We start from the raw sequence: 27,776 nt of genomic DNA on the forward strand, positions 1-27,776 counted from the left end.
GAGGTATAACACATCTGCATTAAATTTTGCATGAAACTCGAGAACACCTTTACAGGACACACCAAATGCTGCACAAAGCTACAGTGGTGAGTGCTTAAGCCATACTTGGTGTTAAAAATGGTCCACATGGTTTTAAAATGGCAAGATGGAAGTTACAGATAATTCTCATTTGGGACGCCGTTCGAGGTATTCCGATGATGCTCATGTAAGGAACATCAACAAAATTTTGCGTGTCGATTGAAAACTGAATGTCCGAGAGATTGCAGAAAAATGCAGCATTTTTCAGTTGGATCATTTCACGAAATCCTGACAGCATCTTGAAATGCATCTTGTTGCCGCCAAGTTCGTCCCACAGCTCATGAGTCAAGACCAGAAAGACCTTTTGCCTTGCTATCTGTGAAGCTTGCAGACATCCATCCACTCCAGAATATATGCACATAAAGAAAACAGACTTCCAAACAACAGTTTAGACCAATTCGTCTAGCCTGTTGTTTGGAAGTCTTTGTATGGCGGTGATCATCATTTGTTGATTCAGTAGACGTTCGTGCAATGTATCACTTCACCAAAGTGATATGTTAAACTACAGATGACAGCTTGAGATGTCAATTTTAGTGGTAAGCCCGTTAGGTGGGATACCATGTGCAAGACAGGATTTTAAGAAGAGGATGTGTGATGCGATTTTTACGAGGGCAAAGGAGAGTTTTAGAGACAGAGGAAATTAAAATGAGCAGAGAATCATGGTTGAATGGTCAGGAAATGAAAGGAGTGACTGAAAATTTGTTAAGAGGGGGAGCGTGGTGAAAATAAGAAGTCGAAAACTTACGGTTGAAGTGTTTTCACATAGAGAGAGCTGTGTAGGGAGTTCAGAAAATGTTTCAAATAAAAGAGTACAATCACAAATTTCTACACACATTCGTAAATAAATGCACGCAATTGTACAACGAGATTATAAGTAAACATGTGTCAAAGGCTTAAAACCAAGTTAGATGGAGCACATATTAAAAACCACATTGGAATTAAAATTTGAAGAAAGGGATTGTTGCTGCAAGGGCAGGGAGTTGTAGCATGGCACTATTTTACCTCCTTCCTACCCTCTCCCTCCCCCCTCTCCCTCCCCCTCTCCCTCCCCCCTCTCCCCCCCCTCTCCCCCCTCTCCCTCCCCCTCCCCCCTCTCCCCCCTCTCCCTCCCCCTCCCCCCTCTCCCCCCTCTCCCTCCCCCTCCCCCTCCCCCCTCTCCCCCCTCTCCCCCCTCTCCCTCCCCCTCCCCCTCCCCCTCTCCCTCCCCCTCCCCCTCCCCCTCCCCCTCTCCCTCTCCCTCCCCCTCTCCCTCCCCCTCTCCCTCCCTCCCCCTCGGCCCCTCCTTCTCCCTCCCTCCCCCTCGGCCCCTCCTTCTCCCTCCCTCCCCCTCGGCCCCTCCTTCTCCCTCCCTCCCCCTCGGCCCCTCCTTCTCCCTCCCCCTGTGCCTCTCCCTCCCCCTGTGCCTCTCCCTCCCCCTGTGCCTCTCCCTCCCCCTGTGCCTCTCCCTCCCCTTCCCCTCACCACCCCCTCTCCCTCCCCCTCTCCCACCCCCTCCCCATCTCCCTACCACCTCCCCCCGCCCTCTCCCCCTCACCCTCTCCCTCCTCCCCCTCCCCTTCCCCCTCCCCCTCCCCTTCCCCCTCCCCCTCTCCCCTCCCCCTCCCCTTCTCCCTCCCCCTCTCCCTCCCCTCTCCTTCCCAATGTGCCTCTGCCTCTCCCCCCTCACCTACCCCTCTCCCTCACCCTCCCCATCTCCCCCCTCTCCCTCCCCCTCTGCCTCCCCCTAACCCTATCCCTCCCCCTCTCCGTCCCCCTCTCCCTCCCCCACCGTCTCTTCTTCTCCCTCTCCCTCTCCCACTCACCTAACCCACACCCACCCTCCCCCTCACCCTTACACCTCCCCATCCTCTTCTGCTTCTCTACCATCTCCCCACTCTCTCCCCATCTACCCACCCCCCTCCCCCACACTCCCCTCCCCAACCCCCTCCCCTCCTCCACCCTCTCCCCATTTACTATGCACTCTCTCCTCCTCCCACACCCTCCCTCCTCTCCCCACACCCTCCCCTCCCCCACCACCATCCCCTTGCCACCATCTCCCCCTCTTCCTCCCCCACCATCTCTCACTCTTCCTCCCCCACCATCTCCCCTCCCCCACGATATCCCCCTCCCCCACCATACCCCCTCCCACACCATCACAAATGGGCTAAAATGGCCTTGTTACTTACAGCCTCGCCCTGATGTGAGCCAAGCTCGCTCACTTCCGACTCCTGAAAACATACATAAACTATAAATTTAATATTATATATTCATATACATTTGAATTTGGATGCAAATTTCATCAGTTTGTCAATGCTGCTGGTAGCTTCCGTGTAGCTGCAATTTTTTTTGTTACATATATTGTTTTTGTTCATACGTATGTTGTTTTGCATAATTACAGCATTAATACATATTAAATAATTAAAATAATTACAGTCATACATCTGTAATTACTTCTCTTTAATAATGTTGCCACTACTTTCACTATTTCTTGTTTTATTTGTGGGAGAATGCACTTTTTCATGCGCAGAATATACATTCCAGCCAGTAATTTAAAATTCATATTATTCACAAAAAATGTACCGTAATAGTTTGATAGTACTTGCCAAGATCTATTCATCAGCACTACCTTTGTATGAATCGTGTTAGTGAACTATTAATTTTTAAAGGTAATTTTATATCGAAAACATTTACCATTAAAAAACTTGAAAACTAAATCTCATACCGAAGGTGTGGCTATACTCACGTGCATGTCCAATTTTGGCAGAACAGGGTAAGGAAGAGGGGAGAAGGAAAAGATTTGAAATACTGAGAGCTTAAATGTGGAAGACAGGGTTATATGCAAGGCAGAGATACTGCTTAAACATCATGCATGAATTAATAAGAGTGAAAAGCTAAGTGCATTTACGTAATGGATGGGGGAGGGGGCGGCAAAAAATATATGGGTAAGACAATGAAAAGTGTAGAAAACTAAAAAACCGAGTAAAGAAAAGAGTAGTTACTATGAAGAAATGCTGGGACGGAAGAAATTAATGTAAACTGAGGCCAGGTGGGTGGTGAGAACCAAGTGTAGTGAAACAGGCACTGAGGTCATGACTGTCATGTTGTAGAGCATGCTCTGCAACAGGATACTGCGTGTTGCCAGTATACACCCTATACCTATGCCAATTCATCCTAATTGATAATTTGGTGGTAGTAACCAATGCTCTAAAACATGATAATGATGGCCTCAGTGACTGTTTCACCATGTGCGCCATCTGGGTTCTTCCCCAGACACCAGTTTCTCAGAACTCTGCTGGTGGGAACTAGCACTACAACATGTCCTTGGTTCTCGCCAGCCACCTGACCTTAATTTACGTTAATTTCTTCCGTCTCATCATTTCTTCACAGAAACTACTCTTTGCTTCACTCTGGTTTAGTTTTCTACGTCTTTCATTGTCTTACCTGTCTGTTTTTCACCACCCGCATCCCATCTCTGTTACATACCATGCACTTACCTTTCCACTCTTATTAACTCGTGCATGATGTCCAAGCAGTAATCTCTGTCTGCATATTACCCTGTCTTCCATCTTTAAGCTCTCAGGTTTTCAGATCTCATCCAATGCAGTCTTCCATTCTCATCTCGTACAGTAAGTCTCCCCTGACCTGCAGTTCTGGGTGACTTTCCCAAAATCTACCCCTTTTCCTAGACCTCTCCAGTCCTTTTCCTTCGCCCCTCTTCCTTGCCCTTCAACCCTTCTGCCTGAAGAAGGAGCCACTGGCTCCAAAAGCTTGCCTAATTACAACCCTCTTTTACGTGTGTTTTCTGCCGCCATTTGGTGAGTAGATTTTTTTATCTATCCAATTAAATTATTTTGTCAAAAATTGATGGTTTTCATTATTATGTTAGCACATGTCTAATTTTGGTCTTTAAAACCATATGACTGGCTTCTCTGTCACTAGTTTGATGTAGTTTCTATGAGTTTCCCATATTTCGTGTTTTCTTTATTAAGACAGTTTGGCCCTGGTGGCTACCCTATCCAGTTCATTGAAACAGTTTGGTTTTTCCCACCAAGTGGCCTATGTCTCAGGCTAGCTTACATGCACTCGGTATTTCTCTTCCTTTGAGGTCTGCCAATTGTTGTGCATCAAAGGTGCTGCCAACTATTGACAAACCTGGAAAGTTCACCTGACTTGGCCCTGCCCCCTCAGCTGTCAAAACATGCTCTATTGGCTGTTGTAATGATGCCAATTGAGTTGCTAACCTTAAAACAGGACACAAGTGCGTGGCTGCATCTGTTGTGTAGTTTTTCGTAGCCTTTTCCAGGATTTACAACCTCAAACTTTAGAAATATCAAGATGGTTACCAGTCCACTGCAAAAGTCAGTGATACCTGAAATGTGTATTGGCTTCTCATCTGGATCAATTTATTTAATAGATTATCCATTTCTGAACTATCCACTTGACTCACCCACAAGTTTCGCTAAAGGTTGGCTAAAATTGGTCTGTTCAAACCTTATTGATATTTGTAAAACTCGAGGTGGGGAAGTTTCAATGCACAGAAGAACATTTTACCATGGCAAAGTGACATACAGATTTCTTACTTCCCTCTGCCACAGTACTATTCGTCTTTGAGTGTAACTAGTATTGCTGCTGCAAGTTGAACGTGTATCTCAATTTGTCTAATTAAATGTATAAATTTACTGTTGCAATTGCTATATGAATTTAACAAAAACAACTGTTCTAAAGCTGGTACTTCCCAGAATAACATTTCACTGGCAATCTGATTCTGTGACATGTTTAACAAGATTTTTACACTGTTATTTGCTTACTGCAAAACATTCCGTATGTTACCCACCAATATTGTGTACTTTAGTTTGGCTGTTCATAACTGAAATAAGGCTGTTGAACTTATAAAATTCTCTCAGGCTTCCAGCCGCGTCAAGTGGTTTAAAATCCATGAGCAGTAGATATAGCCATGCTGCCTTGTGTAATGTCACTGGTGCTAGCTCCAGTACCATATACACAGGGTGTGTACGACCCGGGAGATCGGAGAAAAACACGGAAATTTTTTCATCCGCGAGAAAACCGGGAAAAACCCGGGATATTTTTAGAATTCCGGGAATTTTTAATTGTTTTAGTTTTCAGTTAAATTTTTGTAATTTTGACTGGTAAGAACCGATACTCTAACAAAGGATATTACTGTATCCCGCTACTGCAGAATAATACTTCACAATAAAACCTAAACGAGAGAAAAAAATGAAAATAACTTAAATTGCAAAGGAAATGCGCCATAACAACGACGACACACAGTGCTCATGCAAGTGTCTGCCAACTGAAAATGTGTCAAATGCTTTAGGAAGACTATACAGTACTTCATAACAACAAATTGCCTCCAATAAGCGTGAAGTCGCAACCGTTTACATTCGATTTTTTTTAGCAGTTGCTCGTGGGCTCTTGCGCATGCACAGTTGAGTCACGTTTGAGTAGTAGAGTCTCCCGCTTCTGGCTACAGGAATGTGGCTGTTGGCTGTGCAAGCAGTTGCAGTGTGCAGTTAGATGCTACCGGGAAAAGGGGGTGCCAAAATCATATTCTTGAGGAAAAAAACTTGTTTCACAAAGCACCTAGCATCCAGCGCACGTTTGTCCATCGATTATTCATATGATTTTGAAACGCTTCTCTGTTGGTTTTTGAACACATTTTAAGTTGTTTTCTGAATGAATCATAAGTTGACTTTTGAATGCATGCATAGTGTACGTGATGTCTCTGTCAGGAGAATCCTCATCGCATCTAGAAATAAACTTTCTGCAGACAAAAGGGGACGGGGGCTATGCGTGCTGAGGGAGTAAAGCCGAATGGATGAATGCCAATCGCTGTCTGATTATGTGGTTGATTGGGTTTGCGAATGATCAGCAGTGTTATAATTATTAGCGAAATCCATAGATTCAGACTACCAGAATGGAAATAAACGACTGACAGGAATAACAGGTGAGAAAGATTACATATTATCTTCTCAGTGTATCCAAGGAAATGCGATTTTGACAGAAAATTTTTGGCCGGATCGCTACACTAGTAAGGACCAGTAGTACAGTCCCCGGCTAGCCGTCGTGTAAGTTCTATTCTGGAAGTAACTTGGAAAACGTGTTGTTCGAACACGTAATAGTGGCTAACCGGAAAATAATCACGGGAAAACTAAACCTGTGATTCTGGCAGTGTTAGTGAAGTTAATCGGCGAACAAATTTTGACAGTGGCAGCAATAGCTACAGAATTGGTGATGACAAAATTGTTTGTTAGAATGAGGAAGGAGAAGAAACGGGGACATCACACAAATTATGGAAGAATAAGATGATTCCAAATTTATATAAAAATTTCATAATACTACATTTCGATCTCATGCTTGAGAAGCTGGTGCGTATGAATGAAATGTGAAACTATTTCCTAACATAAAGCTTTTTGCTTGTAGTAGGCCTAATAGGCATTTGATATTGGTACTTCGTGAATTATATTCTGTCGTGTTCTAAAAATGGCCGTTTGTGCCAAAACAGTCTCATTTATTTGGTGTGTTACAAAATTGCTGCCATATTAGAAAGGCCTATTTTGTTTTATCTAGCAGACAGTGACAAAATAGACGTAATCAGATCGAGAAGCCACACTAGTCTTGGGTATTATTTGTATTAACAACTTTTTCAGTATTAGATAACGACATTTAGATTTTTCATGTGGCAAAACGTTTGACGAACTTTGATGAGGTAATAGATTCTTTCGCAGAAAGGAAAGCTTACCATGTAAAGCTGTAGAAAGATTAGAGAGAAAGAAATGCTAGGAGCTAAGGTTTGAAGAAATGTGTAATTTCTCGCTTGTCTCTTGTCAGTATTGGTTTTATATATCGTATATTTAATTTTATGTCACACAAAACAGCATGTTATTAACTAATAGGCAATAAAGAGTTCAGATTTTCTGAAGAGTTCTTGTTCTCTTGATTACAAATAATCCCATCCGCTATTAATTGCGAGATTTTTTTTAAGAGGGGCGGGCTGTCAAACCGGCCGACTCGGAGCAGGAGAGGCACCACAGGGCATTTCAATTTCCACTCTCCTGAATAGGTTTGGACGTGCGGAGAAAAATGCTTTATGAAGAGGCGCGGCACTGCACTTTGGCATACTTAAGACCAAATAATATGTCTTACATTTCCTCAAATACATATGTTTTATGTTTCAGACTTTTCAGAAAGATATGCACTACAAGATGAACATATTTTGAAAATTAGATTTTTTTTTTTTAGTATTGACCCGGCTGTTTCCCCTTCTTTTACTCTCAGGTCAAATGAAAACAAAATGGATATCTGTGGCTGGGAGCTATCAAGTGAATTAAAACACATTCACATAATTACGGAAGGCTGAAATATGTCATTAGTTTCAGATTTTATTTTGTTTCCACCTTTGTAACAGTCGAGCATTAATCACCTTGTGGAGCAATGAAGTTATTTTTGTCTTGTTTGCTAAAGAAATTTGACTTTCGTTAACCTTTTCCACAGAGGCAGTCAATGTATTTGAAACGAAATGTTTAATTCCACAGTACTGGCTAGTTTCAACTGTTCGGTGCATTTCACATGCAAGTTTTCATTTTCTAGGACATATGGCATTATGCTTCTTCTTAAAGAAGCTGGCAAGCATTTGGGAAGAATTAAAAAGTATTCATATCAAAAATGCCAGTAAATCTGAAGAAAGCAGTATTTGATCAATGCATTCTTCCTGTGATGACGTATGGCTGTGAGACATGGACACTGAACTCATTTACAAAAGGGAAACAGCACAGAGAGCCATGGAGAGATCAATGCTGGGCTATACAAGAAAGGATAGGAAAAGGGCAGATGACATCCGGTCTGTGACGAAGGTTAACAACATCTTAGAGACAGTAGGTTCCTCGAAATGGCAGTGGGCTGGCCACGTCGCAAGAAGAAAAGACAACTGATGGACGAAGCTAGTACTGGAGTGGAGACCGAAAGAGCACCGGAGGCCTAGAGGAAGACCACCAGACAGATGGGTCAAAGACGTCAAGAAGATCGCTGGTAACACCTGGCAGAGAACTGCCCAAGACCGTCCCACTTGGAGAAGACTGCTGAGAGCCTACCTGAATCCACGACTTGAAGAGGCCACATCATTTAATGATTGAATTGGCTGATGATGATGTTGGCATTATGCCATAATAATGAACCAAACATGATATAATACCGTACTAGTGCTCCAAGAAAATTTTCATCCCGAAAACCACACTGAAAAGCTTAATATTAGGTCGAGGTCTACTTCATTGGGAATCTGGACATACAAATTTCCCCTTTAAGTATGCCCTTTAAATGTGCACATTTTAATATGGCTCATGAAGTTCCAATGCTCTTGCAGTATCCTTTGATGTCTTGTTTCTTTTATGACATAATGTAAGATCTTTCAATGTTTTACATGTACGTACATACGGGCTTCCTACGTCATGGTAGCTGCCACAAACTTATTTCTAAAGCCGCGAGAAAGTATTGTGAATAGTGCCAGAATGAGATTTTCACTCTGCAGCGGAGTGTGCGCTGATATGAAACTTCCTGGGAGATTAAAACTGTGTGACGGACCGAGACTCGAACTCGGGACCTTTGCCTTTCATGGGCAAGTGCTCTACCACTGAGCTACCCAAGCACGACTCACGCCCCGTCCTCATAGCTTTACCTCTGCCAGTATCTCGTCTCCTACCTTCCAAACTTTACAGAAGCTCTCCTGCGAACCTTGCAGAACTAGCACTCTTGAAAGAAAGGATATTCCAGAGACATGGCTTAGCCACAGCCAGGGAGATGTTTCCAGAATGAGATTTTCACTCTGCAGCGGAGTGTACGCTGATATATGCTCTACCAGCACTTGCCCGCGAAAGGCAAAGGTCCCAAGTTCGAGTCTCGGTCCGGTACACAGTTTTAATCTCCCAGGAAGTTTCATATCAGCGCACACTCCACTGCAGAGTGAAAATCTCATTCTGGAAACATCCCCCAGGCTGTGGCTATGCCATGTCTCCGCAGTATCCTTTCTTTCAGGAGTGCTAGTGATGCAAGGTTCGCAGGAGAGCTTCTGTAAAGTTTGGAAGGTAGGAGACGAGATACTGGCAGAAGTAAAGCTGTGAGGACGGGGCTGAGTTGGGCTTGGGTAGCTCAGTGGTAGAGCACTTGCCCGTGACAGGCAAAGGTCCCGAGTTTGAGTCTCGGTCTGGCACACAGTTTTAATCTGCCAGGAAGTTTCATTGTGAATAGTGGTTTTAAAAGCGTTACTTTCAAAGTAGATATCCTTTTACGTAAGTTGAACAATGTGCAATAACGTACCATGAATTTATTAAATCACAGAGCGTTTGACTCTCATTTAAAAATCAACTCTTTGATAATGAGCCATTTAGAAGAATTTCAAACCCAGAAGATCAGACATTTATGTCATTATTAAAAACTTTACTGGCAGATTTGTGTGATATATCTTAAAGTGTAACACGCGCAAAAAAGATGAACAGTATATGCGAAAGCTTAGCTTCTCTTGCAGCTTGAGACCAATATTATATGTGAAAGCTTTTCTTTTCTTGTAGCAACACTATGCATATTAATTAAAACTATTAACTTTCCCTGTTTGTGTGTTCGTGCTACTTAACAGTGATGTTGCTGTTGGCTGACTACATCACGTGTCCTATGCTCTGAATATACGCATCATCGGCTGGCGAGATCACGTGACATGAGCTACAAACGGCTTACAAAAGTGCATCGAAGTCTCGATTTCAATGATTCGGAAAGTAACATGCGGTGTTTGGTGTAATTCCAATGTATACTTTCGTAATATGAAAATACACAGCGTACACATTGCTGCACATCAAAGATATTTCCAAAACGTGTCTTTTTCCCTGAGTTTCGTTTTCTAAAGTGCTAGGAAATTGTACACCCGTATATAAAACCATAACCATTCAAAGGATTGATAAGGGAAAATATACTGTCACCCGGGAGAAAGTTTATTTTTAACCGGGAAATCCGGGAATTTTTTTTCCTTGTCCACGTTTACACCCTGATACAGTAACGTTTTCATTGTGCGCCCACTTCAACGTTCTGACAGCTGGGATCTGAGCTGTGATTAGCCCCAGGCTGCTGTCTTTATTTAGGGTCCTGTCGAATGCAATACTGTGTCATAAAAAAGTCAGACAGACTGCGCGACCTATTGAACAGTGCTGTGTAGAGCACGAGAGATGTTTTCGCCTACGGTATACTGAAAAATCAACAGTATCAGAATACACTCTACAAAATGGATGCTGTATTTCATCGACGAGACATCTCTCGTTATACACACTAGTAGTTCCCGGGATAACATCACGGGAGAAGCGATAAAGATAAATATTTGTGGCAGCGCTCGCACTGAAGCTGGCAGCCTGCAGCGAGGCACAGTTGGAACCCGACTGTTGGAAGGTTGAAGTGGGCACTGCAGGTGCGCAGTGTAAACATTGCCAGATATGCTGCGAGAGTGAGCAGCACTGATTTTACTGAAGGCAGCACGGCTGTGTAAGGACGGCAGCAGCAGTCATTCGACAATCACCTTGACAGGGGCCGATGAGCACTAGGTTAAGAACCGTTGGATCTTATATCGCTTGACACGGCTGGAAGCCTGGAAGAATTTTATCGGCATATATTGCCATGAAACCGTACCTACGGCAGGTCTGCACTCACATTTCGTTGGAAAAAAATAACAACTAATAAACTGCATGTTTAGGACTATTTTTGAACTGTCACCATTTTCTGATCACTGTCCTAATGTGACTTAGGAGATAACAATTTTTTGCCATTTTTGAACTAAAAAAATTAATAAAACTCATTACAATATGTTTATAATATAATTTCTTTAATTTAGTAATTGAATTGCAGAACAATGAGTCATTTATTTTTATCTTAGTTTCACAATGTTTCTTGCAGTAAACTATGCTAAGAACTTATGGATGACAAAAAAGTGGTAATTAGTATTTACGGATGTTGATGTTCCTATTCTAGAACTTGATAGTTTAGTTCACTGTAATTGATTGGTTTTATAGATGAATGCCCTAAGTGGTGTCCACGAGGAGGAGGAGGTCGATGACGAAGAAATGGGTGTGGCCGAGACATATGCAGACTACATGCCTTCAAAGTGTAAGTACTTCTTCATAAAAATTTTCAAGCTACCCGTGTTTGAAGATTGCTTTGGTTTCAAATTGATACACATACAGTTGTAAAATTATTTGGATGAAAACAGTCTTGATCACATGTAAGTTATTTATTTCATGTGGTGATTGGTTTTGATCTCTTTAGGGTCATCATTAGATTATATTTACTCTGCAAAAAGAAGGTAATACATTTTCTTAGAGGTCGAAGGACATGAATACATTCATAAGAATAAAATAATATGAAAGTATGGCTGATATATCCTTGGCGACAGCAGGAGATGGTAGAGAGGCATGAACAATGCTGCTCACTAAGTCTCAGGCACTCACAGTTTAATAGCGAAAGCTCCGCCCATTGCCCATGGCATAATGTCACTAACAGCCGATGGTTGTGAGATGTTATTCCATTCCATGGAGTTCATCTGAAAAATTTGTGATTATTAGATGTTAAGTCATAGAAAAAAGAGATGTTTTATATGTTGTACAGGTAGGACAGTGAGGAATTTTCAAATTAGATACTGTGAACATACTTTAAGAACAGCTGGATATAAATTGGTGTCCAGTCAGCGCAGTGTTCCAAACAAGCATTCCAAAGAAGATATACCTCAAAGTTCTTCACATGGCCCCTAAAGGAGTGTTAGTTAATAATTTGGAGGAACTAGAAATCTATATTCATCATATAAAGGAACCATTGTCTCTCCTTAATGAACAGTTAGATTTTAGAGAGAAGTTTTGCTTCAATTTTTTCGATGAATTACTCGAAAATTTCCAGCTCGTCTTGTTTGTAGTTTGTCAGCCTTTTTACTGTACTTATATAGATTATTTTTTTCACTTGTCCTTTCACCTGTTAAATACTATAATCAAGAATGTATGTGCTTTATATTTTTCATACATGCTACCTTCTTTTTTGGTAACTTCCATATATTTCTCTCCTTGTTATTTACAGTTGATGAATTGCACTTTCGAGACAATAAAATATGTCGTTATGAATAATATTTTAGGAGTATTCGTTTAACTATGCACACTGTACAAGTTTGGTCTACTCATAATTTACGACTGTTATGCCTCTGCTTAACTTAAATTATAGAAGCCAGTACCTTGTTGGACTGTTATGCCTCTGCTTAACTTAAATTATAGAAGCCAGTACCTTGTTGGGGATTGTCTTAACAAGTAACACTTATTCCATGCCTACATTCAGAACCATACCTTATTGCAAGATAGTCCTCAAATTTTTATTCTCTTATACTACTATTCAAGCAACAGTTGCATACTCAAGGTATTTGTGTACCTTAAAGGAGGCAGTAGACTAACAAGATATTTAGCCCTATAGATATTGCCAATAAGTAAATAAATAATAATATTCTGACCCAGCCATAAATACGCTTCCAGAGTACTAAGCAAGTGGGGCTGATTATTATGGCCCATTTTCCCACTTCTTGTGCTACTTATTATTTTAAAATATCGTAATATTTCAAAATATTTTTATACTTTTTTATCTATCACTACATTTACATCACATCCTTTGAATTTCTTGCAAATATTATTTTACTTTATTTTATTTTATAAGTACCTTACTGCAGGATTGTAGCATTCTATGTTGGTATTACATTTTATGTAATGTAACTTTTAACTGTACTGTACTGTGATAGTACTGCCATTAGCTTTGTATTTCTTTCTCAACTAAAATTTGTATATGATTTCTTTTAGTGTTTTAGCCCCCCCTACCTCCCCCCCCCCCTCCCTCTCTCTCTCTCTCTCTCTCTCTCAACACACACACACACACACACACACACACACACACACACACACACACTTTTTCCCAATTCTTAGCTGGCTACATTATCATGACACTGCAGCTGGCTGCTTTGATGGGTCGTATATTGGGGAGTTTGACAGTGAATTGACGTCACTTAGTTCCAGTATGATGAACATAGAGGAGTTACGGGCAAAGTTTAAACGGATTGCAAATCATACTCTGGAGAAGAATGCATAGAGTTAGTGGATTGAGGATGTTAAAGACTCACCGTGTCTTAACAACAAAATCCAAAATATGTTAAGAGAGCAAAGGCCGTTGCATTCTGAGTCAAAGGAGAACGTGGAAATGGCGACAGGTAAAAGTTAACAAAAACTTCTGAGGATTCTGTCTGGTCACTCGTTGTCCAGTCTGGCATGGCAGGAGACAGTAGCAAAAGTAAAGGCGAAGTTTTAAATTTCGCGTTCAATTAATCATACAGATGTCTACCGTCGAACGGACTCCCGTACAGAGGACGTAGTAATAAGTGTCCTCAGTATAGAGAAACAACTGGAAGAATTGGAAGCAAATAAGTTGCCAGGTCCTGTTGGAATCCTTATTCAGTTTTACAAAGCGTACTCTGCAGCACCGGCCCCTTACTTTTAGTTTGCATTTACTGTAAGTCTGTCGCCCAGCGCAAAATTCCGAGCAACTGGAAAAATGTGCGGGCGACTCCTGTCTGTAAGAAGGGTAAAAGAACAGACCCATAATATTACAGACCAATATCCTGAACATCCGTTTGCTGGAGAATTCTACGACATATTCTCAGTTCGAACGTAATAAAGTTCCGTGACATGGAAAAGCTTTTGTCCAGAAATAAGAGCTTTTTTAGGAAGCGTTGCTCGTGTGAAACTCGTCTTGCCTTTACTCACATGGTATCCTGCAAACTGTGGGTGCTGTGTTGCCAGGTTTCCGGAAAGTGTTCCACACAGTGCCACTCTGCTGACTGTTAAAGTTCTGTAAGGTACGAGAGTACGGAGTAGGTTTTATGTGAGTAGATTGAAGACTTCTTAAGTAACAGAACCCAGTATGTTGCCTCAACGGCGAGTATTCGTCAGATGTGAGGATATCGTTGGGAGTGCCCTAACGTGGTGTCAGTAGGGTCACTGTTATTTCCTATATACATAAATTATGTGGCAGACAGGGTGAGCAGCAGTCAAAAAAAGTAAGTTAATGCAGATCAAAAGAAAAATTGACCCACAATGTTAAGAGTACAGCACAGTAGTATGCTGCTTGAAGCAGTTGCGTCGATTAAATATATGGGCGTAACATTGCGAAGTGGTACAAAATGAAATGAAATTGAATGGCTGTGTAAGGATTGTAGTAGGGAAGGCAAATGGTCAATTTTGTTTTATTGGGAGGTGATCGACTGTTTTATTGGGATAATTTAGGAAAGTTTGACTAATCTGTAAAGGAGACATCATATAGGACAGTAGTGACAGTTTAAGTGTTTGGGATCTGCACCAGGTCGGATTAAAGGAATCTGTTGAAGCAATTCAGAGGCGGGCTGCTAGATTTGTGACTAGTAGGTTCAGATGAGAAACAAGTATTACGGAGATGCTTCAGGAACCTGAATGGGATTCACTGGAGGGTAGGTGACATTCTTTTCGAGGAGCACTATTGAGAAAATTTAGAGGACTGGCATTTAAGACTGACTGCAGAACGATTCTGCTGCCACCAACATACATTTTATATAAGGAACATGAAGGTAATATTAGCGTTAGTACGGAGGTATAAAGACCGACGTTTTTTCCTCGCTTTATTTGTGAGTGGAACAGGAAAGAAAATGACTAGTAATGGTACAGGATACCTTCTGCCGAGCACCTTACTTTGGTCTATGGAGTATGTAGATGCAGATGAGAGAGGAGAATGGAAGTAGGGGGTGACAGGGGGAAGAGTATCTGTATGGGAGGGAAAGACAGCCAGGGATTGGGAGAGGAATACGTCAATAGTAAGCTTCCTGTGACACCAGCAGGGGCAGCTGCGTGTGATACAGAGTAAAGTGGCTATGGGAGGGGGGGAGGGGGGGGGGGGATCAAGGCATGAAGCGGAGGAGGTGAGAGACTGTGAAGAGGACAATGTTAGTGCAGATTAACAGGGTAAAGAGCGAGGTGCAGAGGACGCCTACGGGAAGATTGTGGCTTTCGAGACATTGTTGCGAGGACAGTTTCCATCTCTACAACTGGAAGAAGCTGGTATCTACTCGTACATATTTGATGCATATTTGTATCCCACGAATGGTGACCCTGCAAGCTAATATCCCAGAGATGTTCGGGCTCACATGCAGTTCCTCTTCGTCAAAGTGTCTTGGCTCAAACTCGTCTATGCATTGAACTGCACGTATTGCATTACGTGCCCAAAATTAGACATTTGTGATCCTTTGGTTAAATTGTCTGTCTGATGGCAAGTTTCGAAATACAAAGTTAACATAACATATAATAACAGTAATAATAATATCACGAACTAAATTAACGACCCATAAACGATGTAGGTCACACAGTTCCAATTTGGTTAGAATAATGTTTATTCAGAAAGCAAACTAATAGTGAAAGTGGTTGTATTTAGAGTTTCTGTTACACTCGGGCACATATCCATTTGACACAGTTTGATCCTTCACAATCTCATCGCGAAAACACAAGTCCAGTAGTCCACCTCCTTAACTACATGAAAAATTAGAGTTCACACCAGGCGCTCACCGCTCAGAGACTAAGTCCCGTGATACCACACAATGCGAAATTTTCTTAGTCGTTTCACTTCCTAGCTGCCTAAAGACCGACTGTTCACTTTCGCCTCTCAATCCGAACTGTGCCTTTGGTGTCTCCAGCCGAACTGACTGCTTTTGCGTTTCCACCAGCACTCCCCCCTCTGCCCGTCGGCCGCTTTTCCCGTGTGCTGAACGTCCACACTCAACTAACTAGGGCAGTTCCCTTTCCTCAAGCCATCCATCTGATTGAGTACAGCTTATTCGACATTATTTTTCATTTTAACATGTTTAAATAATCAAAGCTTGATCACTTTCACTTTCTAAATAAAGTAACAATAAAATCCGTTACATAATAAACGTTAAATTCTTTTACATAAAACCAACACAATTTCCTTCTTAGCTTTGAATGTCACAGCCAGTAGCATTGCACCAATGTTCTTCCTGATAAATAAATAAAGAACAAAAGTAACTATTATGCACTGAACTTTACAACAAATATTCTGTTACCTAATGATTCAATAAGGTGTCATGCTGTCATGGTTCAATGTGTTTTGTGTGGAGGAAATGATGATCTGATGCTTAACTGAAAATACTGATAATTTAAACTTACTATATCTTTTAAACACACAAAGTTACAGAGTTGATATTTACAACGTTTGTCATTTTACTGGTGTGCTTCTATATGAAATGTCACTGGTTAATTTCACTTTAACAGTAAATCCTTAACTATCATAGATATGATCAATATTCAAGTTTTATTGGGATCACCATGAAATTTTATGAAGGATGGTAGATTAAAATTACTTGGCTTCATTCCCTGCATTACTACAGAATTAAATAATTTTCATAAATGTTTCCCATTATGGCTGATCTTAGGCCCGTCCTATTTAACACTGCTACGTCTCCTCGGTCACAAATGGCTTCTACTGGATTTCCCTATGACATAGGTGCTCGTCTGTCTCACTCGCACACTACAGCGCTTAGGCCTCAATAGACAATAGACGCCTGTGAGTTTCACCATCTCGTGGCAAATCTGCGCCCTTTGTGGCATGCGGTTCTGGACTACTGGGTTCGTTTCACAGTTCCTGTAGGCTGACTCTTGCAATCATATATTTAAATGAGAGTGCAATGCTCATTAACTTACAACCCCAATACAAGAATGTAAACTTTACGAGTACACGGCCAAAGTATGAAAATTGAGTGTTGAAAATAACCAGCTGGTTGGCAGTGTGGTCTTAGCTCTCTGAGACTCCAGATTTGTGTGCAAGTTGCGTTGTGTGTGTGTGTGTGTGTGTGTGTGTGTGTGTGTGTGTGTGTGTGTGTGTGTGTGTGTGTGTGTGTGTGCGCTCGCTGAAAGCTTTAATTGTGTGAATCTTTTTATTGTGCCTATCGTGACTCAGCATCTCTGCTATATGGTGAATAGCAACTTTCCTTCTCTGATATGGTTGAAAATAACCAATAGAGCAATGATAACTTGATGGACAAATACAACAATTCAAGAAAGCCACAACTTTTACAGTTTTTAGTTGACACGGGCTCAGACGTGTGTGTGTGTTTCCACAGGTACTCGTGTGGCAGTGAGAGTTGTCTGACAACATAGATATAATTGCAGCAGACAGTCCCCTAACGCCCAGTCCCCACCCCCACCTGCCCATCCCACCCATCAACAGCTTTAGCAACCTGTGTCTGAGTTACAGAAGAAATTTCGAGTGGCTTTTTGTTATCACCATTGTCATTTATCCTATTATAGGCTTGGATTTTCTGTTGTACAACATTGTGTACAGCTAGTGATGTCTGAGACTGATTAATTTAAGTAAAATCTGCTGACCAACTAATTAAATTTAGTGATCCGACAGTGCTTTGTGTCACAGCAGTGCCCAAATTTTTAACAGAATTCCAGTGTATCACTCATTCAGCAAATGTACCGGCCCCCATTACAGCTGGCTCTCCTGTCTTCCATTGACCGTGCCAGCTCAGTTGTGAAAACTCCAGACTGCTGAGATGCCATTACAAGCTGTGTGAGGAAAGTAATGAGACTGATTTTTTTATCTACCAAAGATTTTATTTTTTCAAACAGTATTGTCCCCTTCAGAGTAATTCCCTTCGGCAAATATACACTGGCAGCAGTGCTGAAGGGCTTCAACTGGTTTGGCCTTTAACATTACGGTCACATTTTTTTTTAATGTTCTCCAGAGTCTCAAAATTATGTCCTTTTAAGGTATTTTTCAACTTCAGGAAAAGAAAAGTTAAAAGGACACAGATCAGGTGAATAGTGGACTGTGGAACCACAGGAATGCCTTTTAAGGTAAAAAAATTCCATGACAGAAGTGGCCGTTTGACATGCGGTATTGTCACGATGCAGCATACAGTTGTCTGCAATGTTTGGGCTCACTTTTCTTGAGCCTTTGAGGACATATTTGTAAAACACGTGGTTGACAGTTTGTCCTAGGAAACGAATTTTTCATGCATGATACCCCTACTATCAAGGAAGCAAATTCTTTGACTTACCCATTTGAGGTGTTTTTTTTTTTTTGTGTGTGTGAGGAAGATGTCTCATTGTCTACTCCTCACTTGGCTGCTTTGTCTCAGGATTGTCACATACAATCAGACGAACAAACCATTTGTGGTCATTGGCAGTCCTCTTGGGATGATCAATGTACACGTTTCTTCTAGTGTCCTGCTCAGTTGTGAGGTTTTACGTTACCATTTTGGCATGTGCAAATCTTCGGTCAAAATTTGTATGTGGTGAAATTGTTTAACAGGTCATCCATTATCCTTATTATTAAACATTAGTCTTGTTTCACAAGAACACACATACATTTGAGGTTTTCATTGGTTTTTGAAGCTGAAGGTTTCCGTGAGTGAAGTTCATCTTCAGCATGTTCTTGGCCTTCCAACAGTGATTTGTGCCAGTGAAAAACTTGTCCTCTTGATAAGAAATGTTCCCTTTGGCCTGTTTGAACTTTCCAAAGAAACACTTGCGGATTCCCCAAGTTTAACACAAAACTTGATTGCAAAACATTGCTCTAAATTCTGCTGCTCCATTTTCGTAACACACAACAAAAACACAACTTTACTGATTGCACTCTCAAAAGTCACATGATGGTGTAAGGAGCTGAAACTTGGACTGAGTGTCTGGAAGGGAAAAGCACTCTGATCTACACAAGTAGAACAACACACTGTTGCCAGATCTCTTGCAATGTTGTCAGTTCCTTTACTTTTCTCATACTCATCGTCGACACAGTGGTACGGGAAGACTGTCAGAAAGCACATTGGTGTTCCCTCTACACTTGGAAGCAAAGCCAGTCAGTTAGTACCTGTTCAGCGATTGCGGAGAATCGAATACTCGGACGATTCCGGAGCATCACCTGGCACGAAACAATGGAAATCTTGTGCGTCGTCTTTCTGATTGTGCTGTATTTTCCGTGCTGGATGTGGTGAGACCAGGGGATATACACAAAATGGCAATAATGAACTGTTTGAATACTCATATGAGTCTTACAAGCTGTGCATCGTTGTACTGACTTTTCAAAGATCTATTGTTGGTGTGCTAAGCAGCACAGTCTCCTCTTTCACCTACATTGGTGGTGTGCTAGTGGCATCACCTTTATCAGAAGAACACAAAGACAATTTAGGAGAAATTTTCCTCTGTTTCACCAACTCTGGAATGCTGCCGAATCCCACCAAAGCGTTATCAGTATTATGTGAGTGAGTTTTGTCAGATTCGAGGTATGTGCTACCAGCGTGTGCTAAAAATTGAAGCAGATGCCACTTTGGTCGAGTATCTGGTGTCGACGACAGTGGGAGAACTGTGTGGGTACCCAGGTATGATGACCTCGCTCATACTGCTGGCGTCAGGGTGCCATTCCTAGCTGTTGTAGCTTGCTCCACAGTGCACATTTCCTCACATCTAACTTGTGGGTGAACCTCATCCAAGTTGGATTTCGCTGCTCACACATCCTGTTGGCATAGCCTCCCTTGACAATCTTTACAAATGCTTCAGCCCATTCTATGGGTGCAGTTCTGCTTTTGTGTGTCAGTGGAGCTATTAAACCGTATGGCTATTCTTCAGAAAAACCGTGCTTGAGGCCACCATTTTATGCAGAGTTCGTAACTGCCTATGGGGTCATAAAGTATTACATTTTTGACTGAAGCGCGCTAACTTGCTGCATATGCCAACCGTCGCCCACTGAAATTTGCAGCCTCGGGATAACTGGCGGACAGATTTCAATGAGATGTAACCACTTAGAATGATGATACAGAACTGGAGAACATGCTGTGAGGATTGGCAGCCCATCAATTGTGCCACTCACCAGTGTCAGGCACTGACTTAAGGGTGAACTTTGGCGAAGCCACGTGCCAGCTTTGTCACAGCTACCTACGTACGTACACACCACCGTGCCGCTGTGTAGTTGAGGACGCACGTGTACTTAGTAATCCAGGTATCCGCACTGCAAGGGCACCAGTTACGCCAGGTTTGGCCCCGTGTGTGGAGAGCCTGCTGCTCGTGGACCCAGAAAAGTGACTTGCAAGAAGTGCAAAGTGAGACAGTAGACAGCTACTGTTCGGAAACTTCGTTACTCCCCAAGCAAGTTTTGCACACTTGTCTGTGGATCTTGTTGGCTCTCTGTCTGTTTCTCAGAAATTACACTTCTACCTAGCAGTGATCTATAGGTTCGTGGTGTGTCCAGAAATTTCAGTACTGCGAGATCAGACCTTAGATTGGACAGTATGTTTCAGAGGCCCGGAATAGATGACATTGGCTGGTGTCCCCGGTGGATGCAATGGTTTCTGTACCGTGACACAATTGTACGGTGCTCACCTCTGCAGGATGACACCATATCACACTGTTTCCTGTGGTATGGTAGAATGACCTCACCGCTGCTTAAGTGGGTTCGTATTGAACCTCTGGAAGAAGATGGAATAGTTGTGACTGACATCTGCTTTATGGCATAAGAAACTAGCTCTGTATGTTTTCACAGACCTAGCCATGTGAAACGGCTTTTTTTGCACGAGACCTGTTAGCTAAAGCTTTGGAGCTGCCTTACAGAGTCCTCTGGCTGAGGACACTGACTTTCCAGGTAAAAGAGGAAAAGAAAGATCGCCTCTGTCAAACGGCGTAAACTGCCACACCCAAGTGCCTAGAAATTGACGAATCGCAGTTTGCTAGCTCACGGACCCGTGTCTGTACCTCCTCCTGGTGACTCGGCTGGCGGCCACCATAGTAGGGGGCACAGCTTCCGTACCGGAGCCAAAATCGAGAAATGGTGGCAAAGCTATGACAGGATATGGATGGTGAGTGCAGTTCCGTTTAGATCCAAGTGTAATTCTGTAATACAGTAGTTATTTAGGGGAACCAAGCGGGGTCCCTGTATGTTGTCAGTATTGTGTTGTGGAACCTGTAGAACGTCTTTCGACACTAATGAAACATTATTAATAATTTAATATTTATTTGTTTAGCTTTGCTCAGCTTACGCCTTATGCCAGTGACATGGTGAAATTCAGCTTGTGCGACTATCATAGAAGCTGGTACGTCAGCAATTCAGCAGAAGTCTTGCCAGCTGCCAAATAGCTGGTGAAGCCATCATGTGAGATGAAGGCTGCAGACTGCATGACAGCATCCTCGATCCTTCTCCAGGAAATGACTGTGACCTGTAGTGACCAATCAGGATGTACTGTGCTGTCAGAAGTTGTATAGTCGGCTGATCTGGCCCCACTGGACAGGTAGGCACTTGGTACCCAGAGGTTCCTGCAGCAATGATCAGGAACGGACGCACTGGATGGCCCACTCACCCAGCAGTGATGATGGCGTTGGTGCGACAAACGCGACGAGATGTACTGGTGGCTGAAGGCCCTCAGTCTCCCTATCAGCGACACGGTAGGGGCCAGTGCGAAGTTCCCCGAGTGGTGGTAGTGGTTACTCGGATGTTGTCATTTTGGGAACGGCAACCAGTATGTTCACAAGATGTGTCGGAACATTTAATATATTGTAATAAGCATCAAATCGAGTGCTTTGGTATGAATGCCGTTGATCCTAATGACTGACTGAACTTGGAACTAGAGAACTGCAATTTTTATGGAGACAGACGAGAGCAATGATGTGAGTCTCCACTCGTTATGACTGAACGTGGCCTGCTTCTTTACTAGTGATCAGTAATCCTCTGTCCATTATGTTTGCTTAACAGTTTGTTACGGGTTACTTATTAACTGCTCTGTCAAGTCTCTGATAGACACTATTGCATCTGAGGTATAGCTTGTTGCTACATGTAATAAAAGCTGCTGCATAGCTGTGTCACCACGTCTACCCAGTGTCGCCTGTGGCTGTACCGGTGCGAACTTAAGAAAAAAATTAATTTCTTCCCTTTTTCAACTCTGTTGCACAACAATTAATGTTTCTGGTTGCTAAGTGCCCCACACTTCCACATCGAGCAGTCGGCAAAGTCAGGGCAGGGATTTACTCTGTACTATGGAAGACTGACTGTGGCAAGAAGTACGTTCTGCACCCATGCAGTGACCCGATAGTGACATTAGTTGTAAGCGCTACTGTGTAACAAGTTCTGCTAATAAATATGTGTGCTGCAATATATAATCTATACATACTTATATCTCTTGGCAGTTTGCCAGGCGAGGTAGTCTTAGACAGTGGCAAGGCCACAAGTGTGGTGAATGTTAGTGTATAGAAAGCTGGAATTGACAGTGCATATATCCAGTAGGTTAGGGGCTATTGATAATTTAGAGGGAACAGAAGAAACGGTTCGTGTCCTCGTCAGGGAAAGCTAGTTGGACCGGATGTGTCGGTCTACCAGAGTCAAAATCCTTTCTGTCGGAGTGCAGTAATTGGCTACAGTGAGGAATTGAGATCAGTCAGGTTTACAGATTTTGGGAAGCACAGGTGTGATATGTGTGCAGAGAATAATTAGAGTGAGGAGACAGATGGATTTGGGGAGAGATTCTGGACTGGATCTCGGGATTTGAGTAGTGCAGAGCACCCACTGACCTGGGGTGGGAGGTATGTGGTAGTGGCGTGGTGTGTGTGTATGGTTGTGACAGAGGTGGGCGAGGAAGTTCTTTGAGTAAAGTGTATTTTGGAGGTGCTTTCCCGCTTCTGGAACCGACTCCTTTACTGGAAGAAGACTGGAAATTTTCTTTTTATTTTACTGAGGATGAAGCTTTTTCTCTCACAAAACATGTAACGAAACCTTGAACTCATAGACAATTAAGTAATGAAAGGTACATGTTTAATTGCAGATTATTTAAGGTAAGAAGGCCTTTCGAATGTTCTTTCGGTATGGTAGTGTCAAAGGTCCTTTTGTTGGATATTTCAGTAAATTTCGACGTGAATAAAATTGGTGTCATAGTTCAAACTATCAGTTTTTTTAATAACGTTATATGGATTGATGGTTGAGTACATTCAAAGTAATCTATGCAGCACAATAGAGACAACTTCTTGAGAATTTAAATTAAAAGCCAGAAAAATCACAATGAACTCCGAACAGTGCTGTGGAGTTCTCTTTTAACAGAAGTGTTTGTGTGGTTACATACTGAAAGGATCTAATATTTTATCAGATCCAGCAAATCAATTAAAAGATTTACAGAGAAGTTTTACTTTAATGTGGTCCTGTATCTTATGTCTCTTCCAGAGACAAATTAAACAAGTTTAAATTACTGTACCTGTCTCTGATATTTCATGTGCTCTGATATTTCCCATATGTTATCTCTATCTACATCTACATCTACATCTACATCTACATTGATACTCCGCAAGCCACCCAACGGTGTGTGGCGGAGGGCACTTTACGTGCCACTGTCATTACCTCCCTTTCCTGTTCCAGTCGCGTATGGTTCGCGGGAAGAACGACTGTCTGAAAGCCTCCGTGCGCGCTCTAATCTCTCTAATTTTACATTCGTGATCTCCTTGGGAGGTATAAGTAGGGGGAAGCAATATATTCGATACCTCATCCAGAAACGCACTCTCTCGAAACCTGGCGAGCAATCTACACCGCGATGCAGAGCGCCTCTCTTGCAGAGTCTGCCACTTGAGTTTATTAAACATCTCCGTAACGCTACCACGGTTACCAAATAACCCTGTGACGAAACGCGCCGCTCTTCTTTGGATCTTATCTATCTCCTCCGTCAGACCGATCTGGTACGGATCCCACACTGATGAGCAATACTCAAGTATAGGTCGAACGAGTGTTTTGTAAGCCACCTCCTTTGTTGATGGACTACATTTTCTAAGCACTCTCCCAATGAATCTCAACCTGGTACCCGCCTTACCAACAATTAATTTTATATGATCATTCCACTTCAAATCGTTCCGCACGCATACTCCCAGATATTTTACAGAAGTAACTGCTACCAGTGTTTGTTCCCCTATCATATAATCATACAATAAAGGATCCTTCTTTCTATGTATTCGCAATACATTACATACATCCATACTCCGCAAGCCACCTGACGGTGTGTGGCGGAGTGCAGTAATAGCATTCCTGTTGCTCTGTTTGGCACCACTGTGACTGTAAATACTTAGATATTTCTCAACAAGCCCAACAAAATGAATTGTGAACTCAGGATCATCTCTCATTTTCACACACTCAGAGACAAGTCGCACAACCGAAACAGACTTTGCTTCGTGAAGTATCACTTGCAGAGACATAGAGTGTTGCAAACTGTGGAGTACACCATAAGCGTCTGACAGTGGCGTGGCATGCTGCATATTCGTCTGACAGTGGCGTGGCGTGCCGTACAACTTAGACAGGTCATGCCAGTCTAGTAGGCTCTATTATACTGTGTATTTTTCATCTGAACTTTCAAGCTAGATGAGTGCCTTGTTCGATGCCATGTACCACAGCACTTGCCACTTTACCCTGGTGGGCACCCTGTGCGTACACGAGTCCGTGTGTGGGTGCGCGCGCGTTCTCTTTCCAGTGTTTGTATTCCATCCAGGGCTTTCAAGATCATAGAAACTTGTGTAATAATTTTCATTGTTTTAGTTGATAAATTGGAAATCACAGGCTCATTTATTCTATACAAGCAATTACAATTTCTTGTTACTTCACACACACACACACACACACACACACACACACACACACACACACCTCTTATTTCTTCCAAGTTATTTTTGTATTTCCATGGGAAGTTAGCAGTTCAGCAAATGTTTTGGCTTGCAATTCAATATTCTATAGATTTTCAGCAAATAAACTTAGTAGTTTCATGGATTGCCTGAATCTTGATGTTTAGCTTGTTGTAATTCTATTAAAAATTTTCCAGTTTTCAGTGATTTTTACACAGTTCCAGTTGATGAAAATCAGTGTAATAGTGTGTGATTTTTTTTTTTTTTCTTTTTGCCACTTCCAGACAAACACAGAGAGTGTTTGTCAGTAGTTGAGACTCCTGTATCTAGCAGGTAATGGAGCCCCTCAGAGAAATAACAGGCACATTAGGAAAGAAGCTGAGTAGACACTCGGTACATCTGCCGGGAGGTCTCGTCAGACGTGTGGATGAGGCTCCGCAGTGACTGTTGAACGCTCTGAATGCAACCGGTGCCCCATAGTAGCTCTTGTCGGCGTGAGTAAAACTTGCCGCTTTGGGTTCTCAGGCTATCGTCAGTTTGTTTCGGCTGTCAGCTGAGTTGGTGAGTTGGCAAAGGTAGCTAGCATCGCATACGAGGTGTGAACTCCCACCTTACTATTTATAGCACTGATCACAGTCCTCTGGTCTGGAGAACTCTCACTTCACTATTTCTAGCATTGATCACAGTCTTCTGGTTTGGAGAGGAGTGGATGGTCTAAACAGAGGCTCAGATGATTCTGCTATGGTTTGGGTTGTGAATGTCTTGACCTCTGCTGTTGGATCAAGAATTGAGTGAACGAAGTGGCTACTCAGGTAGCAGAGTATGTATGATTTCCACGTTTTTTTGTCAGAGCAGCACCTCCTTCAGATCAAAGAGTAATTGCCTGTGGAAATCGGAGACAGATCAGCCACATTATTCTCAAGAATGTTCATCCTCACAGATTGGGAAAAGAAAAAATGTGTTATTAGTAAACTGCAGGAGCATCCATAGTAACTCAGTCTCACTTTTTAAATGTAACAATACCCACATAATATTACAGGCAGGAGATGGAAATGAACAACAGCAAAATACATAATTCAGATTGAAATATATATTTAAGGTACAGTCTAGGTGCCACTATATTAATTGACTGTAAAGAGCTGTCGTATCTAGTGAGGTAAAGATAAGCATCAAAGGTGGGTCAAATGTGATCTTTGCATAATTTTCTAGCCCACCGGCTTCAGGAGCTGTAGAGGCAGAGCACTTAGACAACTTGGATAGTTTCATGAGTTACTTTCCTAATCACTATATGATAATAAGGGGAGACTTGAACTTGCTGGCAGTGGAATGGGAGAGTCCTGCAGTCAAACTGGTGCCAGAGAAAGTGATTCAGGTGAGATTGTTCTGTATGTTTTATCTGAAAATTACTTTGTGCAGATCATTAAAGACAAACACATGAGACAATGCCTTTAGACCTTCTAGTAACTAACAGACCCGAACTGTTCAAATCAGTTAATATCAACGAGGGCACCATAAGGCTGCAGTAGCATCAATGACCATGGATGTTACACAGGATGTTGAAAAAAAGATAGGAAAATATTTTCAGTTAGCGATAGTGACAGGGTACAAATTGCAGAGAATTTAAGCAGTCAACATCAAATATTCAACTCTAAGGATGAGGTTGAAGATATGGAGCACATAAGGATAAAACTTAAAAGTATTCTACAATATGTGTTGGACAAGTATGTGACAGGCAAGGTTGTGAGGAATGGAAAGGACCCACTGTAGTTCAATAGCTGCGTTAGAAATTTACTGCAAAAGCAAAGACAGCTCCGTCCCACTTTAAGTGACATCAAAGCCTGTTAGACAAACAAAAGCTGAATTAAACTAAAGTAAGCCTGAGGAGAGTAATTTGAGGAGCATTCAATGCGTTTCAAAGTAAAGTTTTTGCCTAATGATTAAGAAATGTAAGAAGTTTTGAACTTCCTTAGAGTCAGTAAGTGGATTGAAATCAAGTACTCGGTCTCTGAGTGACCATACTGGCGTCAGAACAGAACATGACAGAGAGAAGGCTGAAGTACTGAATTTGGTCTTCAAAATCGTTTCACCGTAGATCACCATAAAATAGCTCATCCTTTCAATCATGACACGAATGTCAAAATGGCAGACATTGACATAAGCCACCAAGGAATAGAAAATTGCCTAAAACTTCTCAATGGTGAAAAGGCAACAGGACCAGATGAGATGCCAGTGAGCTTCTAGAGACATTATGTGAAAGAATTTGCTCCTCTTGTAACAATAGTTTATCGTAGTTCACTGGAAAAATGCGGGGAAAAAAGCATATAATTCACATCTTCGATAAGGTTAGACAGACAAACATGAAACATGCTTTGTTATAGGCCTATATTGCTGACATCAATATGTTGTAGAATTGTGGGATATGTTTTATGCTTAAGAATTATGACTTTTTGGGGAATGAAAATGCATGCATTCCACAAACAGAGATCTTGTAAAAATCAACACGATTTGTTTGTCTATGAGATACGCAGCTCTGTAGACAAAGGCACTTGCATAGATGCCACATTTCTCGAATTCTTGAAGGCATTTGACACATTTCCACACTGTCATTTAGAGAACAAAATATGAGTAGTGGAACAAAATCAACAAGTGTAAAAGCAACTTAGGGAATATCCAAAGGATGTGCAATAGGACCATTACTAGCCAATGCTGTTGTCTGTAGGAAGATTACAACACCACGAGATTGTAGAGGATTGACGATTGGTGAAGCAGCTGGCAGCAGACTGAGAACATTAATATATGTAACATGTTGTTGTTGTGGTCTTCAGTCCTGAGACTGGTTTGATCCAGCTCTCCATGCTACTCTGTCCTGTGCAAGCTTCTTCATCTCCCAGTACCTACTGCAGCCAACATCCTTCTGAATCTGCTTAGTGTATTCATCTCTTGGTCTCCCTCTATGATTTTTACCCTCCACGCTGCCCTCCTGTA

The 27,776-nt window shown here is 42.1% G+C and overlaps 1 protein-coding gene across 2 annotated transcripts in view; it reads left to right on the forward strand.

The window, feature by feature from the left end:
- Window positions 1-27,776, forward strand: part of LOC124711125 (protein strawberry notch) — a 265,197-nt gene that overhangs the window by 49,905 nt on the left and 187,516 nt on the right. For both annotated transcript variants that reach the window (XM_047241011.1, XM_047241013.1), the window contains one exon: window positions 11,115-11,208. In XM_047241011.1, the coding sequence (XP_047096967.1) occupies window positions 11,115-11,208 (94 nt within the window). The remainder of the gene's footprint in view (window positions 1-11,114; window positions 11,209-27,776) is intronic.

Source organism: Schistocerca piceifrons, chromosome 8, assembly GCF_021461385.2.
Source record: "Schistocerca piceifrons isolate TAMUIC-IGC-003096 chromosome 8, iqSchPice1.1, whole genome shotgun sequence".
NCBI lineage: Eukaryota > Metazoa > Arthropoda > Insecta > Orthoptera > Acrididae > Schistocerca > Schistocerca piceifrons.